Here is an 18,738-nt window from a genome sequence, read left to right as displayed (position 1 = left end):
AACTGGATTAACTGCAGACAGAAATTCCACTAATTCCTTTATGTCCTTTTTCTATTTTTTCTCATTCAATTGTGCATCTAAACATACAAATTAAATTGCTTAAAAAAAGAAATACCATGTATTTAATGCAAGCTGTATTGTAAAAGTAAATAAAATACACATTCAGGAATAATCACCTCTGGTGTGAGACCTTCCTCTTGATGACCCTATGGAAATGACATGACAATTTTTTAAATTATGAGCATGTTTAATGTATAAATATTTTCCAAGTGTGAACACACTCAGGTATGTTCACAGGAATCATTAGCCATAAAGCATGTACCATATCACATTTTCTTGAGCCTCCTCTGTACACTATCCCAGACCTTGTCTAAGTGTGTTTTTAAAGCAATCAAGGTGTGTGCCTACTAATGATTTATTAATGATTAAAATACATATTACTCATAAAAAGGTTGCTAACCATAGTCCTTTCTCGTGAGCTCTGGTGAAGAGTTGGCACTTGAACTTCCTGTGGATAAAAAAACAGAATGGGCTTACTTTTTGCACATATTTGTTGTGCACGTAAATATGTCACACATACCCTCATCCCTCAATGAAAAAATCCAAATGTAATTATGTATGTACATTGTGCAGCTCACCATCATAACCTCCTGAGTGACTGACAGTGGTTTTTCTCTCCAAGAAAATGGGGGAGTGGCTAATCGAAGAGACTGAACCTTGTGTCCTTCTTAAGCCCCCTGAGGAACTGGATTTGCTCTTCAACCCAGAGTCTTTTCCAGACATGCTTTCAAATCCTGAACTGCCTCCACGCCCCCCTCCACTTCTGCTGTTCCCAGTGAAGTCATCTCCCACGAACAAGCCATAGTCTAACACTCCTGCATTCACACCAACTGAGGCTGATGAGGAGAAAGCCAAAGATATTTATAGTATTATAGAATATATATTGTTATGGTTATCTATACATTTGGTTGCAAACACCTTTCTGGTGACACTTTCTGCAACACGACTGAAGCTCAGATTTAATCACAGGTAATGTCAAGAACAGTAGACGATAGTAAATAAATAGTGAGTAAAAACACTGTTTACTGTTAAACTAATTTAAATACAAACTAAGTGTTTATTTAAGACTAGAAAAGACTGCTATACATGTACTTACAGGATTGGAAGTAAGAGGTGCTGCTGTTTTGGTTTAGACTATTCTTCTCAAAGCCGCTTCCCCAAGAGCTGTTACTCATGCTTTTACTGCTAGATCCGCTGAAGCCCTCTGATGGAGAGAAAACACACACACACACACACACACACACACACACACACACACACACACACACACACACACACACACACACAAACTTTACTGTACACTCTGTTTCTCACTGTTTATGTATTATGTACAATTATCAAAACTGCTTATCACAAACAACTGTATTGATGTGATAAGGGTGATAGGATCAGTGGGTTTCAAATTCAATGATGTTACTTACTTGGTGGTAGTGAAGTGAGCCTGGTTGTTGAAATTGTTTCAGTTATAACTGTAGACAAAACAGTTGAGTAAGTGATTATTGCCATTTTAACTTTAATTGCAATTAATTGCTGTTAACACTAAACACTGTCATTCAAGCTACATTTATTAAATGACCAGTGGACTCATTTGTGCTAAACGCAATCCAGTGACACTAAACCACCCCAATCGTTGTCTCTCTAACTAACACACAAACACGAAAACTGCAGCATCAGGAGTGAATCATATGAGAAACCGGTCATTAAATCAATTAAACCCGTTCTCTAAATTCATGCCAAAATGGTAGCCCACACTACACATGTTACAGTCTACTATTATTTAGTTCTCTATTATAGGTCTTTGGATGATTCCATTTGGCATTCCTTACCTCTCTCTCCTACGCTTCCTCCTGAATCGTCTGTTTGCCTCGTTAAAGCATCCATTCCATACTAATTAAGATAAATTAAGAAAAGATATAAGCTAATTGTCCATGATTAAATATCATACTGGCTGTGGAAAAAGTTTAAGTTTAAAAATACAAGTCTAATAATAAAAAATAATAATAATCAGAATAATAAGAAGAAGAACAAGAAGAAAAATAAGATTCTTATGTCATACTGACTGTGCTGTAATTTGTTTTCTTATTTAGATATGATCAATAAACACAAAAGTGGAAAAAATCAAGTAAATCCATTGCAGTACTTATTTTTCATTAATAAGCATTTTATTTAGAACAAAATCTGATAATAAACAGATTAAAAAACATAACAGGGATGTTTACAATATATAGTTTAGGGACTTAAACATAGATTTCACTAAATGGGAAACTCACTCATACACAAATATCCTATATTAATATAAAGATAAGAATAAAATATTTCTGGATCTCCCATATTTAAAACAGAATAAAAAACCCACAACAACAACAACAACAAAAAAAGAAACATCAGTCACAATAATAGGTAACGTCTCAAATTTCATTCAAGATTAAGTTTTAACAGAAAAGTTTAGGTTTTACACAACATTCTGTTTAACAACTGTCTTATTCATGTTAAGTGGTAGGGTAAAGGGTATTTTAAAGGCACCTGTCATGATGTGCACAATAGTTTGAAAGAACACAAAAGACTTCTAAACGGACTGTCTTTATATTTTCCCCTCCGCACCCACTGCACCACCTGCTTTCAAATATACTCTCACGGTCTCACCTATGTTTTTCTTCTCTTATGAAGTGAAAAAAATTACACAGCATTTCAACCCTGACAAAGTATATTTTAATAACATTAAACATTATATCACAATGCTTGCATGGAAAAATTTTATTGTGCTGGTTTATAGCAGTTATAGACCTAACTTCAAAACATTCACCGTAAAATCTTCTGTAATAATATTAGAAAAATTGCTCAGTTTTTTTTTACACAGCAAAAAGGTATGCTTCAAAAATCAGAAGACTAATGCTGATGTACCTTTACACATCCATCTGACTATTAAAACAAAAAAAATACATTTTAACTAAATCAGATTGAATCCAGATTGAATCCAGAGATTAATACATGTCTTTCAACAATAGGTAGACAGATACAAAATCTAATCTGGTGTTTAAATCACTCTAGTTTTACTAAAATAAACTGCATAAATACAGTTTTTATATAAACACAAGTAAAACATGCTGGAACATTACCTGGAGACCAACTGAAACTCAGGAGAAAGTTTGGATTTATCACAAATAAATGTAAAGTGTTCCTTGAGAAGACCAGATAGGAATCAGTGGTTGAGTTGTGTGTGAAGTTCAGTCCTGTAACACGTATATCAAGAATTTATCTTTGTTCCATCTAGAACCTTTTTAATCTTCTTCCCACTTTCACCAACAAGCCTCTGCAGGACTCTTGGGCTGGGTTTTACTCTGAGCCACTCCCAAGTGTTTGGCAGGCACACACATACACCCACACAGACTGGCAAACTTTTGAAAAAGAAAAAACAATACCTTGGGGAGTTGCAATTCCAGCCTTTATGATCATCACTGGTTCATTGCCTGTGGCTATGTTCATATGTTCAAAGATGAGATGAGATTATATGTCTTATCAATTTCCATATAGGGATTTATATATATATATATATATATATATATATATATATATATATATATATATATATATATATATAATGTTATACTGTTTATTTAGTCTGGAAACAGACAAGTAGACTGGTACAAAAAAAAACCTTTTCTTACAGGTTAGTGAATTGCTCTGATTTTCAATAGGTCATATTCTAGGTAAGTGGTTATGTTATGTTACCTAACTACAATATGAATGAATGAAACAAATCATGTTTATATTGCAATAAGCTAATTTTACCACTGAAAGACAGTGATTTTCCAATGATGTGATGACATCAATGTTTATAACTGCAGCCTCATTTGTAGACAAGCAAGACTTTTAAAACTAGCTAATCGAACTGTTTTTAAAATTATATCTTTTTATTTCACTCTGTCAAATTCACTTTAGTCAGTTTAAATAATAAAAAAGGACAAACAAATTAAATCAATATAATTGGGGTTATTTAAGGTGAATTCATCTTACACCCTCAGGGTGAGCTGATATGCTTCCACATTAGAGAACAGATTTTTTTTTTTTCTGACTAGATCCTGTTTTGCCTAAAGGGACCAAGATGTGAGTTAGAAATATGATTCAGAACTGGCTTGTCTCAACATTAATGCATATTTTATCGTAAATTATACCACAGTGTTGTTGAAATCTCAAATTTGATTGGTCAGAGGGTGTTGATTTTTGAACAGCAGCTTTGAAGGTAGTACATGCTATAACTCAAATAACAAGAATTCAAATAACAGCTTAGAGCACAATAGAGCAATTGTTTTTGCTTTTATATTATCTACATTACCTTCTATACAACCTAGACTAGAGGTTAAAGGCTATGTTTTTGTTCTATTATCTGCAAGATAATAAAAAAGGTTGGGTAAAGAATTAACTGTTGGATGCAATAAAATAAGTAATCATAAGAGCTAATTTCCTTTTCCAATCCACAAGATTAAATAACTACAAATTTGTATGGCAAACTACAATAAAAAAACAAAATTTGAAATGTTCTGTTATGAGGAAAATAAATTCTGGGATGGTATCAGTACATTTGCTTTGCCTTGGGACACACGACACCAACCAATCATTGATTTTTTTTTATATACAAACAACTTTCTAACATTTAAGAAAACAATTTAGTGCATGCATCTCTTTTGACCTAAATATTAGATTAAATTAGATTACAGTTAGAAGTTAAAAATTATTAACAAGAACACAAAATTAATGCACATTAAAATAATCAAAATCAATCTCCATATCTGAAACCAGTTTCATGATTCGTTTATTTTGGCAACTAGGTAAACAAATGATACACCAGGCTAAGCATTCACTTTCCCATCATCACCTACACCCAACCCACCACACATACTAAACACAGAGTTCAAATGATTTACAGAAAGAGCCTTAGCTCCACCTCATCACGTGTAAAAGCACTAAGAAAACAGATTTTATGTGTTTGTTTCTACCTGGAGTTAGTAGGTGATTCACAAAAGTACAACTAACATCAGTGGAATCTCCTGACAGCAAGTAAATGCTTGAACAGCACTGAACATGCGGAAGAAAAATTAAAGTCTCAACATGAATCTTGGCAGAAAAAATGCTAAACCTGACACTGACTTTATAAATCAGGATAAAGAATAAGGAAATTCACTTTGAGGGATTATAATTTCCTTAGAATATGTTACTTACTAATAAAGCTTATGAGAAAATTGATGAATTGATGAATAACTTTTCCTTCAGAGTGTTTGCAGCAATTCTCAAAAATACTTTTTATGTACTTCAAAGTCCTGCCTAATGACCTGCAGGCACACCCAGCATCCATTATGTAAGGAACATTAGGGGTGATATTGTATCTAGGCTATTGTGTTCACCAGCCAGTTGCTGTAGTCAGACACCGAAAAACTTTTCTTTTACTCTGCTACAGAGACAACATTTACACTACAGCAGGGGGAATTGGCCTTTTTTTTGATATTACCATATTGGTGTTTCCATATCAGCAACAGACACATTTATATGTGGGGAAAATTTCTGCTCTGGAAAAAACCATAAGCATTATAAAACCTCCAGGCAGTGAATTTCTGATATACAAGCCACGGCATGTTGTAATGTTAAGAGCCGCTCTAATTTGTGCCTGAAGAAGACACGGCAAAAGCAGTACCATATTAACAGATACATTTTTACATGATCTTTATGCTTATTATGCTTATTAATTTCACATGCAATTTTTTAGTTGTGTAAGGGGTGAGCAAAAGTTAAGAGTTTAAAGAAGTAATTTAAATGTTCTAGTTTCACAGTTAAGACAATGCAGGGTGAACTGGAGGATTGGTTTACTATTTACATTGTCTTTTTTTTTTTTTATCTTAACTATGTATTCATTTCCAAAAACACTAAATAATTTAGCAAAACAGTGAAATTTTTATTTTCTGAAAAATCACTTTTTCTTTTTCCCTCTTTTAAATTAAAAGAGGAATTGCAGCTTGTCTTGCTACTAAGAAACCTCAAAGAAAACTCTGATCAGAATTTTCTAGCTGCTATAATGTAAGTAATAACAGAAAATAACTTATTTCACCTTATTTTCACATTACATAACTAATGTCTGGAAAAAGAGTATAATGTTCTTTCATAAGTAAAAAAAAAGATTATGGCATCATGCCACCCCATTGTTGAATATTTAACTATAAAAGCAACAGACTCAAGAGATTCAAAGTAGGTCAGATTTATTTGACATTTCTGCACTTTGTTATACATTTTGCTCATTTCATGCTTAAATTATTATGTGCTTTTCCTCTTATGGATATAAATGTGATTGGGAACAGTGTGTAACAGGATTTAGTATTGTATTGTATTTAAAGGCTGTGTTATTAGATACGTTTCTACTGAGGAAAAGCAGGAAACGTCTTCATTCGCTTGCTTTCCAACTTAGCGTTCAGTACGGCTATGTCCATTTCCTGTGCTTTGGCCAAGTCCGCTAGGTTCTTCCTCCGCAGGATGTTTTGATATCGCTGCTTAGCTTCACTCTCTTGAGTCTTCTCCATGACTGAAAACAAAGTAGTAATCATTATAATTATATTTAAAAGGCCCTGCCAATTAAATTCAACTTAAATGTTCTATAAATTGAAATACATTATATGCCCAAAAGCTTGTAGACACCTGACCATGTACTGTAGTTCTTCCCTAAACTGTTTTCACAAAGTTAGAGGCAACACAAATGTATTAGATGTCTTTGCATGTTGTAGACTTTAGATTTTGTTTGATCTCAACTCTGATTAAACATGACTATGCACCTGTACACAAAGCAACAGCCATGAAGACATGGGTTGCCAGGGCTGGAGGGGAAGAACGCAAGTTAGTTGCCCTGACCTCAAGTCCAGTAAAATCTCTGGAATGAAATGAAACATTGACAGTTCACAGGGCCTCATTATTGCTTTTGTAGCTCCATGGGCATAAAAGCCTTGCCAGTGGAAAAGTGGAAGCAGATACGGGCATCAAAAGCAGCACTGACACTATATTAAAGGCCAATCAGTAGTTTTAAACTCATGGAAACACAACACATAAGGATTTGTTGGTCATGTGTCCACATATGTTTTGCTGTATAGCCTAATAAAGTAATTAGTTAGTAAAAAGTAAGTAACAATAATTTACTGTTTACTTTATTAATATGTAGTATAGTGCTATACTTGTTAAAATCTATCAAATAAATACAGTATCTTTTACACAGAAAAAGATTTTTACATAGAAAGGTTTGAGATTGCACAAAAAAGGTTTGAAATTATAATAGGGGTGTAACGGTACATGAATTTGTACACAAATTTTTCGGTATAGGGCTTTTGGTTTGGTATACAGTCGTACCGAATTCAATCTTTTTTACATGCGGAACATAGTTAAAATCCGAGTTCATCCAGAAACATATTGGCAAATTGCAAGTTTGTTTAGTCTCTGCATCAGACTTTGAGCGAATGTATTATTATTATTATTATTATTATTAAACTTGAAAACATACACAACAATGCCAGGGGTATAAATACAAACTAAAGGTAGAGCATTGTCACTGTGGCTACTCACTCTGTACCAGAAATAATATTTGTTTTGCGCATGCATAACACTAAAGAATCCACAGTGATAGCGTTAGCCTCTAACCAGCAAGTTGCAAGCAGCTAATGACTAATGCTAGCGTTAATAAATCTTTAGCGTTTTATGTCCAGCTTCAAGAACTTATTTTAAAAGAAGAAAATCCTGACAATTCCACACATTGAGGGACTGGAAGGATTAAACTAATGAAGACATTTTTTTAAACATGCTTAAATAAGTAGAACAGTTAAGTAGATCATATCTTTAGAAAATTAATTATTAAATGTAAAACACTCACACAGACACACTTACATACACATCTGTATTACCCAAATGAGGTCTAACAAATGTAAACTATTTAAATAAATTTTTCAACTTTATTTTAACAATTTAATTTGTGCCAATTTAATTGATTACCCATTGAAATTAATATAATAAAAAAAATGTAAACTGTTTAAATGTTGATGAGCACAAAAAAAACGACGAGCAATATTATGTTTTGCATTTCTTCCCCCAACTACTGCAATTTTGTGTGTACCGGATTCTGTGTACCGCTACACCCCTAGATTATAATCATCACTATTATTTATTTTAATATTTAAGGGTTTTCATTAAAAAAAAATCCAGATACCTGAGGTCTCATAGATGTTTCTTATCTCTTGAACCGTCATTTGCAAGTTGGTCAATTCCACATCTAAAGCTGCATTATTCTCTTTCTTCACCTCAGCTTGTCGGTTCAACTCCTTTATCAGGTTCCTGCAGCTTTTTATATTCTTCTTGAAATTCTAGACAAAAAGCCAGCAGTTTGTCTCGTGCAGTACCAAGAAAAAATATTAACTTTTTATTTTTATTCCTTATTCAATAAAATAGGATTTTTTTTTACCTTCTCTTGTAATGTTAATGTCTTCTCCAAAGCAGATACCTTCTTAGTCATCCTGTTTTCATGGTCTGTTTCTGTCAGGTACTTAAAAATTACACACTCATTATTTAATATGTCTAGACAATTATACATGTATATACTAGTTGCAATTTGTTTAGGTATATGTTTGTATCTGCAGCCATTTATACAGTTAACTTCTTATATAGATGACTATTGTAAGTATACATTTACTGACTGTAGGCTATTTCTAATTTAGGTGGTGGAGAAAGTGGATACAGCCAGAAGGTATACTCACAATATGCATATATACATGCATATATATTTTATATATTGCCAATAATGGCAATGTCTTGTCATTCATGAATTAATAAAAACATAGAATTAGCAGTAGTTACCTCAATTTGTATTGTGCTGTGCTGTTATAAGAGAATAATGAATTAACTGATTTGATTTGATTTTGATTGGAACTTAGGGCCACATCCCAACACTATGTCATGTGATTATTACTCTTTAACAGCACATGATGTTGTGTTTGAATCCTTATATATTTCCCCACCCTCATTCTCAATTGACGTAATAGCATATTTTGTGGTTAAATGGCCTGGCACTACACTTTATAAAAAATAAATTTGCACTCCTGCCTCAGGGAAAGGTGTCACCTATATCTTCTTGAGTGTTATAAATGCATTACTCAGGCAGGAAACTATCCATTTAAGAACATCCACACAATGCATTGTTCTGAAGCATACCATCACTATAAGCATATTCAGGCTATACCTCTTGGAGTTCCTGAGACACATGCAGCATCTGAATGTCTCTGGCTTTGCTCTTGAGATCTTCAATCTGCTTGCTCATCCTCATATGCTCCCATTCCTGCTGAATAATTCCTTTATGACAGTCTTTGCACTCCATCATGCTGGCAAGCTTCTGCACTCCTAAAGTCTGGAAGAGAAGTTTTGTGTTGTGCATTATTTGTACTCAGTTCTGCACTATAGTACTTTATAGGTTCTCATAAATTAAAATGGCAAAATGCATAAACAGCAAGAGTGTAATGTTTTGACAGGATGTTTTTTCGAATGTTTTTTACCACTTTCCACAGTCTGATGTCTGAGACAGATATGTGAATTGTTTTGCCAATATTGTTGCATGTGTACAGTTCTAAGAATGTTTTTAATTTATTACATACAAAAGGTTTATATTTGCACACACACACACACACACACACACACACACACACACACACACAAATAATGTTTTGGAAACATTAGGGAACTTACTGTATATACACCCTGTTTTAAACTATAGGTTCTCAAAAATTTAAATATCAATATGCGTAAGCAGCAAGAGAATGCAAGAATGTAATGTTAGTCTGAATACCCTGATGCTGTTGTTCAGTTCCTCGACAACACTGCGCTGGAGCAACAAAGAGTCTGAGTAGTCTGTAGTAAAGTCTTCAGTCTTCACCTCTACCTGGCCCTGTTTTAACAGGATCTGCACCATAACGTCAAGGCAGAACCTTGACCTTTCCTTTCGCAGGCTGCAAGGAATTTAATGTTATTAGTCATTTTTTTGTTACTATTGTTTTATAATGTAGCACCAACCTTGCTCCTGCAAACCATAGACTAATGCGTGTTACTGTTTTAAATGTTTTTTTTTTTTGTATGATGCTAATAACATGAAAAAATCAATTTATATGTTACCTATTGAGATTATCAGTAAGGTTCATGATTTCCATTTGTGCATTTTCATCCTCATCTGTTCTTTTCTGTAGAAATGTCTGCATCTCTGCTAATGTCAGTGCCTTCATTTTTACCTAACAACAAACATATATATATATTTATCCATTAAGTAAGTTAAATGTGCCGTTTTGGGTCATACGTTATTTATATTCACATTAAAAAAATCCATGGCAGGTTTATAAAACTAAATACATACTTCTTTAATAAGAACCTTTTCACAGCATACATTCTCATTTTAGTAGCTTTTACTGAAATTATTTTCTCACCTTCTGCTCACTCTCCACTTTCGTCCTCCTGGCCAGACAAAATCTCACCCACACAGCTGGGTCCAGACCCTCTGGCATGTTTTGTGCTGCATCTAACTCCTCCATGGCTTTCATAATTTGTGAAAGCCCTCCTGCTGCCACTCGATTCAACACAGCAGATTCCTTAAAAGAGCCTATCTTGTCTGTCTGTGTCCTCATAATTTGGATCCTGAAAAAGAATACCTTCTATTGTCATTTGTGCCTTGATCAACTATGATAGTCGGGAGTAAAAAAACTCTATAGTCACATCTGAGCCAATATCATAGAAGTTTCTACTTTAGCACCACGGTGAGTGGCAGGCTGCCTGCATTGCTGTCCATCCGAAGGCATTTCGTTCTTGTTTTGCAGCCAACTTGCATAGCTGTTATTTACTTTGTATGGTTACTTCTGTTTCTATTTGCACTAAACTTTAGGCTTTTATAAGATGTGGAGGGCAAACTTTTTAAAACTATGTTTTTCCTTATTGTGAAAATGTTTTTTGACCACTTTTCTCAGCGATGGATGAATCAGGCATGTTCACTGTTTCTGCAATATATAGAGTCTGGAGTAATTTGTAAAAAAAAAAAACTTTGGAATCCTTTTTGGACTACATTTTATCCTATTTTATTTCTTCTTGATGACTTTTGGAGGATCTAAATTTTGAAAGTACCTGGGTCTGCGCTTGTAAAGCCTGTACAGCTGGTCAACAATGTGTCCAGGGACATCAGAAAACTCTTTACGAAATCCACTGTCAAGAAGCTGTCAAAAGAACAAAAGGTGTATCTAATATATTACCAGGATCAATCAAAGAATTATGTTTAGTGTATCGAAAGAGATGATCTTACCTTATCTTCTGCAATAGTATTGTCATACATCTCTCGAAAGGGCTCTACATCTTCTCTGTAATTTTTCAAATATTTTCCAATTTGATTCTGCCAACAGAAAAAAGTGACTCATATGCAAAAGCACTTTACAGGCCATGGAAAACAATTTTATAGCCAAAATAATTATCATGCCACACAAGTTTCTTCATGCACATCCATTTTGAGCAAGACAAGCAACACACATCACTCGTCTCATCCTTTTGTTCTTGGTACACTACACCCAAATGAAGTGGACAACTGACAGCAGGAATGTTACCAAACAAAATGTACCTTAACAGTTTGTGCCTTCTCCAGGCTATAGATGAGCTCTTCCTCTCTGTTCAGCATCTCTTCCTCAATTAGTAAGGTAAGGTAAAGGTTGGTGATCTTCAGCTCTTCCTGTGGCACAAAAATGTTTGTGTTACTTGGTATTGTAGACTCAACTAGTATGCAATTCAACAGAAATAATTAGAACTTGCCTGATATAAAATCATTTCTGATTTCACTTTCTTTTCATACAGCTTGCTCAGAGTTTCATCAAAGGCCTTGGTGGCATCTTTAATGGATGCCTGCAGTTTCTTCATCTCTGCTTCCAAGGTCTGGGGCCATAAATAACAGATATTCAAATATAATAAGATCACTATATACAATTGAAGCTTTAAATGACTATCAAAGGATTATTTGACTTAGATGTTATAATTCCACAGTAGGATAACAGGTCTTTATTAATGCAACAAGTACAATGAAGGAACACAGAAATAAATTGAGACTTTCATCCAGGGTTTTAACAGATTGCATAACACAGTTACACAAACCTTATAAAATTAATTTAACAGATAATTAATCACCTTTTTATATTTCTCCTGTTCTTCATTGAGCTCCTTTACAATTTTTTCATGTTCTTTGTAGATTCTCCTTTCCTCCTCTGTCCACTCGAACTCAGGCTTGTCTATAAACTCGGGGGGTGTCACTTCCTTAAAGTCAAATACAAATTCATCATATAGTTTAACATATAAAGTAAAGGTTATCATACATTTGATATTTGATATATTTTTAAACAGTAAAGAGTTTAATATAAATTTATTCTAAAAATGTTGTGTCAAAATCAAGTTGGCCAAAATACCGTTCGCAGGATGTCCTCTTTTTTGACCTCAAGAACTCCACCCATCATGTCATCCAAGGCTCGTCCTCTAATATTGTCTCCCTATACAGAAAATAGAGAGCCACAAAGATTTCAATATAATATTTCAATGATTACTGATACATATTATTCAACTCATTTTTGTCCTCACCGCAACCGAGTGCAAACAGTGCAAGACAAAAGACAGTGTAAACAGACAACACAAGACAGTGTGGGACAGATACACAAAACACAAAATAGTGGCGACCAGTAAACCTACTGTATATGTCATACAGTACAATGTGCAAAAAAGAACTATAAACAAGAGTGTACTTGTAGACATAAAGACAATGTTGTGCAAAAACAGCACTGGGCATATAGTCTATATGGCCTATTTGTGTTAACTTCTGAAATAATGAATGTAGTAAACAATCTTAATAGCTACATAGATCAGTTAATTCATCCCAGAGGGAAATTTACAATGAGTAATATAATATGTAGGAGTTAGACCTTTGTTTCATGACGCTTTTGCTCCACTTCTTTACTTTGTTCCTTCTCTCTCTGCTTCTGCTCAGGTGTTAGGTATTTCTCAACCTCAATCTGAAACATACACAGAAAATCATACTGAGCCAATTATCCACAACAGCCATCAAGCCAACAGCCTAAATCAAGGTTCAAATAACAGTCAGCATTATCATATCAAAAATAGCATTAAACAGATTCCTTTAATATTAAATTATCTGTCAGAGTGTTTCTCAAACAAACCTCCGAGCTAAATGGACATGTTCTAAATGCTTGTCTTGACTTGCTACCTGAAATAGTAGCATCCACTACTAAAGCCAGTTTTTAAATTTCTTTGTAAGAGCAATAAATTATGCAGAATTAGTTTTAGTGTGAATTTCTTACTAGGAATCAAAGGACACAGAGCCAAATTCAGATTTAATCTGTACAGACCAGATCCAGGTTCAGATAGAAAGGCAAGCAGTTATTGTGTTTACAATTGTTGAATAACAAATTATAGATCTATTTTAGACCACATTGGATTTTTATTTATTTAGACAAAAAGTTCATACTATCATGCATACATAAATTTGAATATAGAGAGATTTATAGATTGTAATGAATTGCACTATAAAACTAGCGAACTAAATCGCTTCCATTTTAAAAATAAGCATTGCCACAAAGCATAGACTATACTAGTCTGAATGTAGCAATAGTTATCTAATGAACAAGCCAGGGTTGACAAACTAAGGACATTTTTGGAAAAAACCCTGAGAGAAAGCAGATTTAACACCTTATATTATGACTATAAATTGGTACAGCGTATAGTTTTAAACAGAAAAGCCTAAGAGCTGATCTTAATCACTTTCATACTTCTGTGGTTTACAAACTACTGATTAACAACAAGATAAACGTCTGGAAAAAAACATGTTGATGTCAAATGAATGCAAGTAATATATAAGACCACCTTGCTGGTATTGTTACCTCAGAGTCATTGACAGTGAGAGCTCTCTCTGGTCTCTCGCTGTCAGTCAGAATCGGCTCCCACAGTATCTCCTGCAGCTCGAGTTTTTCCATAATCTCTGTAATGCGCCTGTTCTTGTCTTTTATGCGGTTGATCTCTTGTTCCTTCTGCTTGTACACAGACTCAAACTCTGCGTTAAAAGCTGTTTTGATTTTGTAGATAACATCCTAGAAATAAAATCATGCAAATAAAATAAATCTCTTTATAGACAGTATGCTCAAGTTGGTAACTTAAAATAATTTGTTCTTGGTATTATTGTTCTTTATTAAAACAGTCAGGATAAAATAAGGATGTCACCTTTAGCAGGATGATCTGGTTGATCTTTAGGTCCCTTGTATGCAGACTGAACTGGCTATATAAGTGAGGGTTGGAGACTTCATACTGAGCACTCAGACTACCTGTTAAAGCTGAGCTCTCCTCCTTATGTTTTTTATTCTCCTCATCTTTATTATGCTCTGTTACTTCCTTAATGTTCTCCAAAACATCTTGCTGCAAATTGAACACAACATAACACAGGTATGATGAACCTTTTTCATGTTTAATTTCTTCAGACTTTGGATTCTGCATTATAAAGTATATGTGTACATACACTGCTGTCAGTTTTTCGGATGGCCTCTACACTGTTAAGCTCTTCTAGTTCCTTTGCTGTGCGTTCCTTCATGGGAAAGTTAACCACTTCTTGCTCTGAGATAAAAGCCTAAAGATTGCATATAATAAGAAGAACCCACTGAAATAAGCATGGCAAGATTACTTTTCTTAAATATAATATACAGACACTTTTAGAACCTGGAAGGTAACTATGCAGCTTGTTACACTTAGTGTGGAAATTAACACATCACAAAATAAAAGTCACAAAAGCATGAAGGTCACAAAACAGAAATCAAGCTCTGTTACTTAATTATTAATTTTATTACCTTAATGGCCTTCTCTTTTACTGTCATGGAATCCCAGTACTTTTTCTTGAGAATGTCATGCAGATAACATCTTGCCAGGTTCTCAAGCTCAATCTCCTTTCTCACCTTATATAGCGCATATACAACAAAGTAATAGCTAATTTAATATCATAAATATATATTATATGCATTACAAGATTAATTTTATTTTTTTACAATTTCTTCTTTATAGTCACTCTGTTCAAAATGCATTCTACTTTAAAAATACATTTTAGATAATGCAATTAACAAGCAAAAAAATGCAAATAAATAAATGAACAAGCAAACAAATAAAATGTAAAAAGATACACTGGTTTTACCTTGGAGACCTCCTGCTCTCCCTCATGATGCAGCCTTTGCTGCTCTTCCATGTCCAGATTAAATTCCAGCTGCTCCAGCTTCTCGATTTCTGGCAGCTTCTCATTCTCCTGCATCATAGCCTTGATCTTGCAGCAAGACAGCATGAAATATATGTTATCAGTTATTATTATAAAGATTAAACATGAAATATTACTTGTATGCCAGAGCAGTTCTGAGTATTTATCAAAAAATGACATTAAATCTATAATAATATGGCTAATTGTTGTATAAACAACTGTTCAAGCTTAATAGCTGTTTAAAAATAATTTTTAAAGCTCGCAGAATTGTTTTCTGTTTGCATATTGTTTATGGGCCATCATAAAGTATTCAGTAATGATCACGAAAATATTAGGAAAGATGAGTCTTTGGAAATATAGGTCTAAACAGTTGATATAGATCTAAAGTGTTCATTCTAATACATGACTATGTTCATGAACAGTGCAGTACAGCTTGTTAAATCTAAATGAGAGTGCATAGATAAATTGCAGTGCCCTTTACAGTATCATTTTCCAACCAGTGAGAACATTTAATTATAGTCCTACGTGGAATTTAATTTTAAGTTATTTTTATGTGCTCACAAAATCTGCAGGGAATTTCCCTGAACTATGAAACGAATGCTTTTTTTAAATCACATTAATATGCATATTATTATACAATGGGGTGATATATAAAGTATGCAGTGGTGGATTTTTCAAATATCCGTACTTATCAGAATAATTTCATTTTGGGAAACGTTAAACTTAATCTTAATTTTTAGATGCTGCTCCTCACTGCTTTAAAATGAATCCATAAATTTTCTTAAATGATAAACAGTCATGGAAGCAATATTAAACCCTACAGTTTGCAAAAGTTAAGTATACTCTCATTGCATGCGTGTAACAGTAGAAAACTCTTTTAAATGATGAAAATAGAACATTTAATCACATTAATTATTGCAATATATTACTCATGAATTGGTATTTTTAATTTAAAAACAGGAATGATGCACTTTATCCACCACTACCTGTATATGATTGCAGTTACAGTACTGCTATACATGCTACTGCGCTATTTCTTACTGTGTCCCGAAGTTCCTCTACACTCTTTTTAAGACCCATCCTGGTTTCTGTAAACTGCTTGCTCTCTTCTTGGAGAAACTGCAAAGATGACAGACTTTTTCACTCTTTACTCTATGCAAGGGCAAGTTGGTGATAAATGCCACACACAGACAGTCTGTTGAAGACTCTCTTCATTTTGTCGCAAATGTATAAGGCACTCCTATGTATTTAATTAATTTATTCTTTGATTATAATCTTGTTTTAAGACCTAAGGTGCCAAACTGATGGTAGATTTGAAAACTGGGTCAACACTGTATGTAAATGATGCATGAAGCAGGGTGCATAATAGTATAACAAAAACAAAGAATGTTTTAAATCATGGGTGGTCCTTTAAAACCTAAAACCCATAATAATATATATCATATCTTTAAAAATGACATGCAAAGCCCATTGCAAGCAGTTTTCGATTTTACAAACTGAATACAGAAAAGCAAAGTAATAATTATCTACAATTGTCATTCTTTAATGTCATTTATCCACAAACAACAACACTACAACATATACAACATCTGCACTAATCTCAAAATATCATTTTGCTATTCTATTATATGTATGAAATGCTTGTAATGTGTGACAGCATTAGAACACTTACTGTGTTTAGTTTATTATCCAGCCATGTGGAATTACTTGGAGTTGTAGAAGGCAGACTGTCATAACTCTCTTTTTTGTCCGTGTCAATTGTTACTTGATCCGTGTTGCTCACCTATCATATAAAAATATACTGTTTAGTTTCATTTTTAAATAGTCATACTTTTACAAAGATTTGTATCCCCAAATAGCTTCAACAGGCTCAATTCTAGATTAAACCGCTTCATTTGGGAGGAATATGTAAGTGACCTGCTTTGGAATATATTTGATAAAAGTGTGCATTTCAGCACTAAACACCCACACCAATCTATTACTATGACATTTACCTTTCAGTTGTTTTGATGCACATTTAACACATTTTCAAGGAGATTAATAAAAGTATTAATATCAATGGTATAAATATATAAAGAATTACAAAAATAATAACACACTGCTCAATTGTTGAATAATCCAATACTAAAGTTATGTATCTCTATTGTCTGTGGTGGTGCAAATCCCTCTGGTGTCTGTGATGGCAGTACCCAGTCAGCCATGTCACTGAGGATGGGGTTCTCTTGGGATATTTTATCCTCAAAGTTGTTTCCCACAGACAGGTCACTTTGGGTAGCTTCAGCTATCTTTAAACTTGTAAAGAAAATAAAAAAAAATAAATAAATAAATTTTGGAACAATGTTCATCTGTTATTTATCATCCCCCTAAAAGTAAAAAAGAAAATTAAACTACTGATACACATTCTACGTAATGGCAAACATTCCTACCTGAGCCTACTGCAGACCAGAGATCCATCTCGGAGGCCAGTAGTGATAAGAGTGTGACTGTCAGGGGTGAAAGACACAGAGCGAATTCCTGCCAACCACCAAGAGTGAAGTTGCTTCTGCACATATATCTCCTGAATGAAACAGATGTCAGCACACTGCACTCCTAAACATGTGAAAAAAGTTTAAATAAAATGTTCTAACCCTAATATTACCAGAGTGATGATGTCATGGATGTGAAGCAGCCCGTCTCTGCCGACAGACGCCAGCCAGCTCTGATTAGGTGAGAGATCCAATAACGCAGGCCCAAAAGAATGACCTTTTACTTCTTTCTCTGGACTCAATTCAACTACTTTCCCATTGCTGGACAATTTATCCACACACTGCAAATGTGTATAAAAATAAATGTGAAAAGTTTTTCAAAGTATGAAAAACATTATGTTTGTTTTCATGTTACTGCATGTTGCTAGTATATAAGATAAATTAAGAATATACAAAGAGTTGTGTAAGTGAAATAGGGGTTCAGCGGTTGACAGTAACAAAGTATTTTTGCTTATATTTTCAGTATCTGTACTTTATCAGAATATTTTCATTTTCATTCATCTTACTCGACTACATTTTAGAGAAAACTTGTTTCTCACCACTTTAAAATAAATACCTATAGAGTTAATGATAACCTGTTGTGTGTTCTCACTGTGTGCCTGCAACAATCGGAAATCAGCATTGGAACATTCAAAAGCTCAAGGAATGTTTGTGCTTTTACTTTTAGTAGAAATGTACAAGGGGTACTTTTACTTTAACTGGAGTATTATTTAATTTACATTTACTCAAGTAGAGAAATAGTTTACTTCCACCACTCCTGATCTTCAGTGTGGCCATTTCTCATTGGACAATATCACACCACCCAGCCACTGACTATTTTTCTATAACAGCACATTC

The 18,738-nt window shown here is 33.8% G+C and overlaps 1 protein-coding gene across 2 annotated transcripts in view; it reads right to left on the bottom strand.

Annotated features, from left to right (window-relative positions):
- Positions 1-6,300: 6,300 nt before the first annotated feature.
- Positions 6,301-18,738, bottom strand: part of cfap43 (cilia and flagella associated protein 43) — a 22,345-nt gene continuing 9,907 nt past the window's right edge. For both annotated transcript variants that reach the window (XM_046871693.1, XM_046871685.1), the window contains exons 17-40: positions 18,015-18,182; positions 17,803-17,933; positions 17,566-17,668; positions 17,049-17,159; positions 16,418-16,495; positions 15,320-15,445; positions 14,982-15,086; positions 14,657-14,764; positions 14,365-14,556; positions 14,028-14,234; positions 13,053-13,142; positions 12,546-12,626; positions 12,271-12,396; positions 11,902-12,021; positions 11,714-11,821; positions 11,405-11,491; positions 11,230-11,318; positions 10,542-10,749; positions 10,237-10,349; positions 9,914-10,073; positions 9,314-9,478; positions 8,540-8,620; positions 8,288-8,441; positions 6,301-6,625 (exon numbers count right to left, since the gene is read on the bottom strand). In XM_046871693.1, the coding sequence (XP_046727649.1) occupies positions 6,462-6,625; positions 8,288-8,441; positions 8,540-8,620; positions 9,314-9,478; positions 9,914-10,073; positions 10,237-10,349; positions 10,542-10,749; positions 11,230-11,318; positions 11,405-11,491; positions 11,714-11,821; positions 11,902-12,021; positions 12,271-12,396; positions 12,546-12,626; positions 13,053-13,142; positions 14,028-14,234; positions 14,365-14,556; positions 14,657-14,764; positions 14,982-15,086; positions 15,320-15,445; positions 16,418-16,495; positions 17,049-17,159; positions 17,566-17,668; positions 17,803-17,933; positions 18,015-18,182 (3,075 nt within the window). In that variant the 3' untranslated portion in view covers positions 6,301-6,461. The remainder of the gene's footprint in view (positions 6,626-8,287; positions 8,442-8,539; positions 8,621-9,313; positions 9,479-9,913; positions 10,074-10,236; positions 10,350-10,541; positions 10,750-11,229; positions 11,319-11,404; positions 11,492-11,713; positions 11,822-11,901; positions 12,022-12,270; positions 12,397-12,545; positions 12,627-13,052; positions 13,143-14,027; positions 14,235-14,364; positions 14,557-14,656; positions 14,765-14,981; positions 15,087-15,319; positions 15,446-16,417; positions 16,496-17,048; positions 17,160-17,565; positions 17,669-17,802; positions 17,934-18,014; positions 18,183-18,738) is intronic.

Source organism: Silurus meridionalis, chromosome 2, assembly GCF_014805685.1.
Source record: "Silurus meridionalis isolate SWU-2019-XX chromosome 2, ASM1480568v1, whole genome shotgun sequence".
Taxonomy (NCBI): domain Eukaryota; kingdom Metazoa; phylum Chordata; class Actinopteri; order Siluriformes; family Siluridae; genus Silurus; species Silurus meridionalis.
This window is presented reverse-complemented; position numbering and strand designations above follow the sequence as displayed.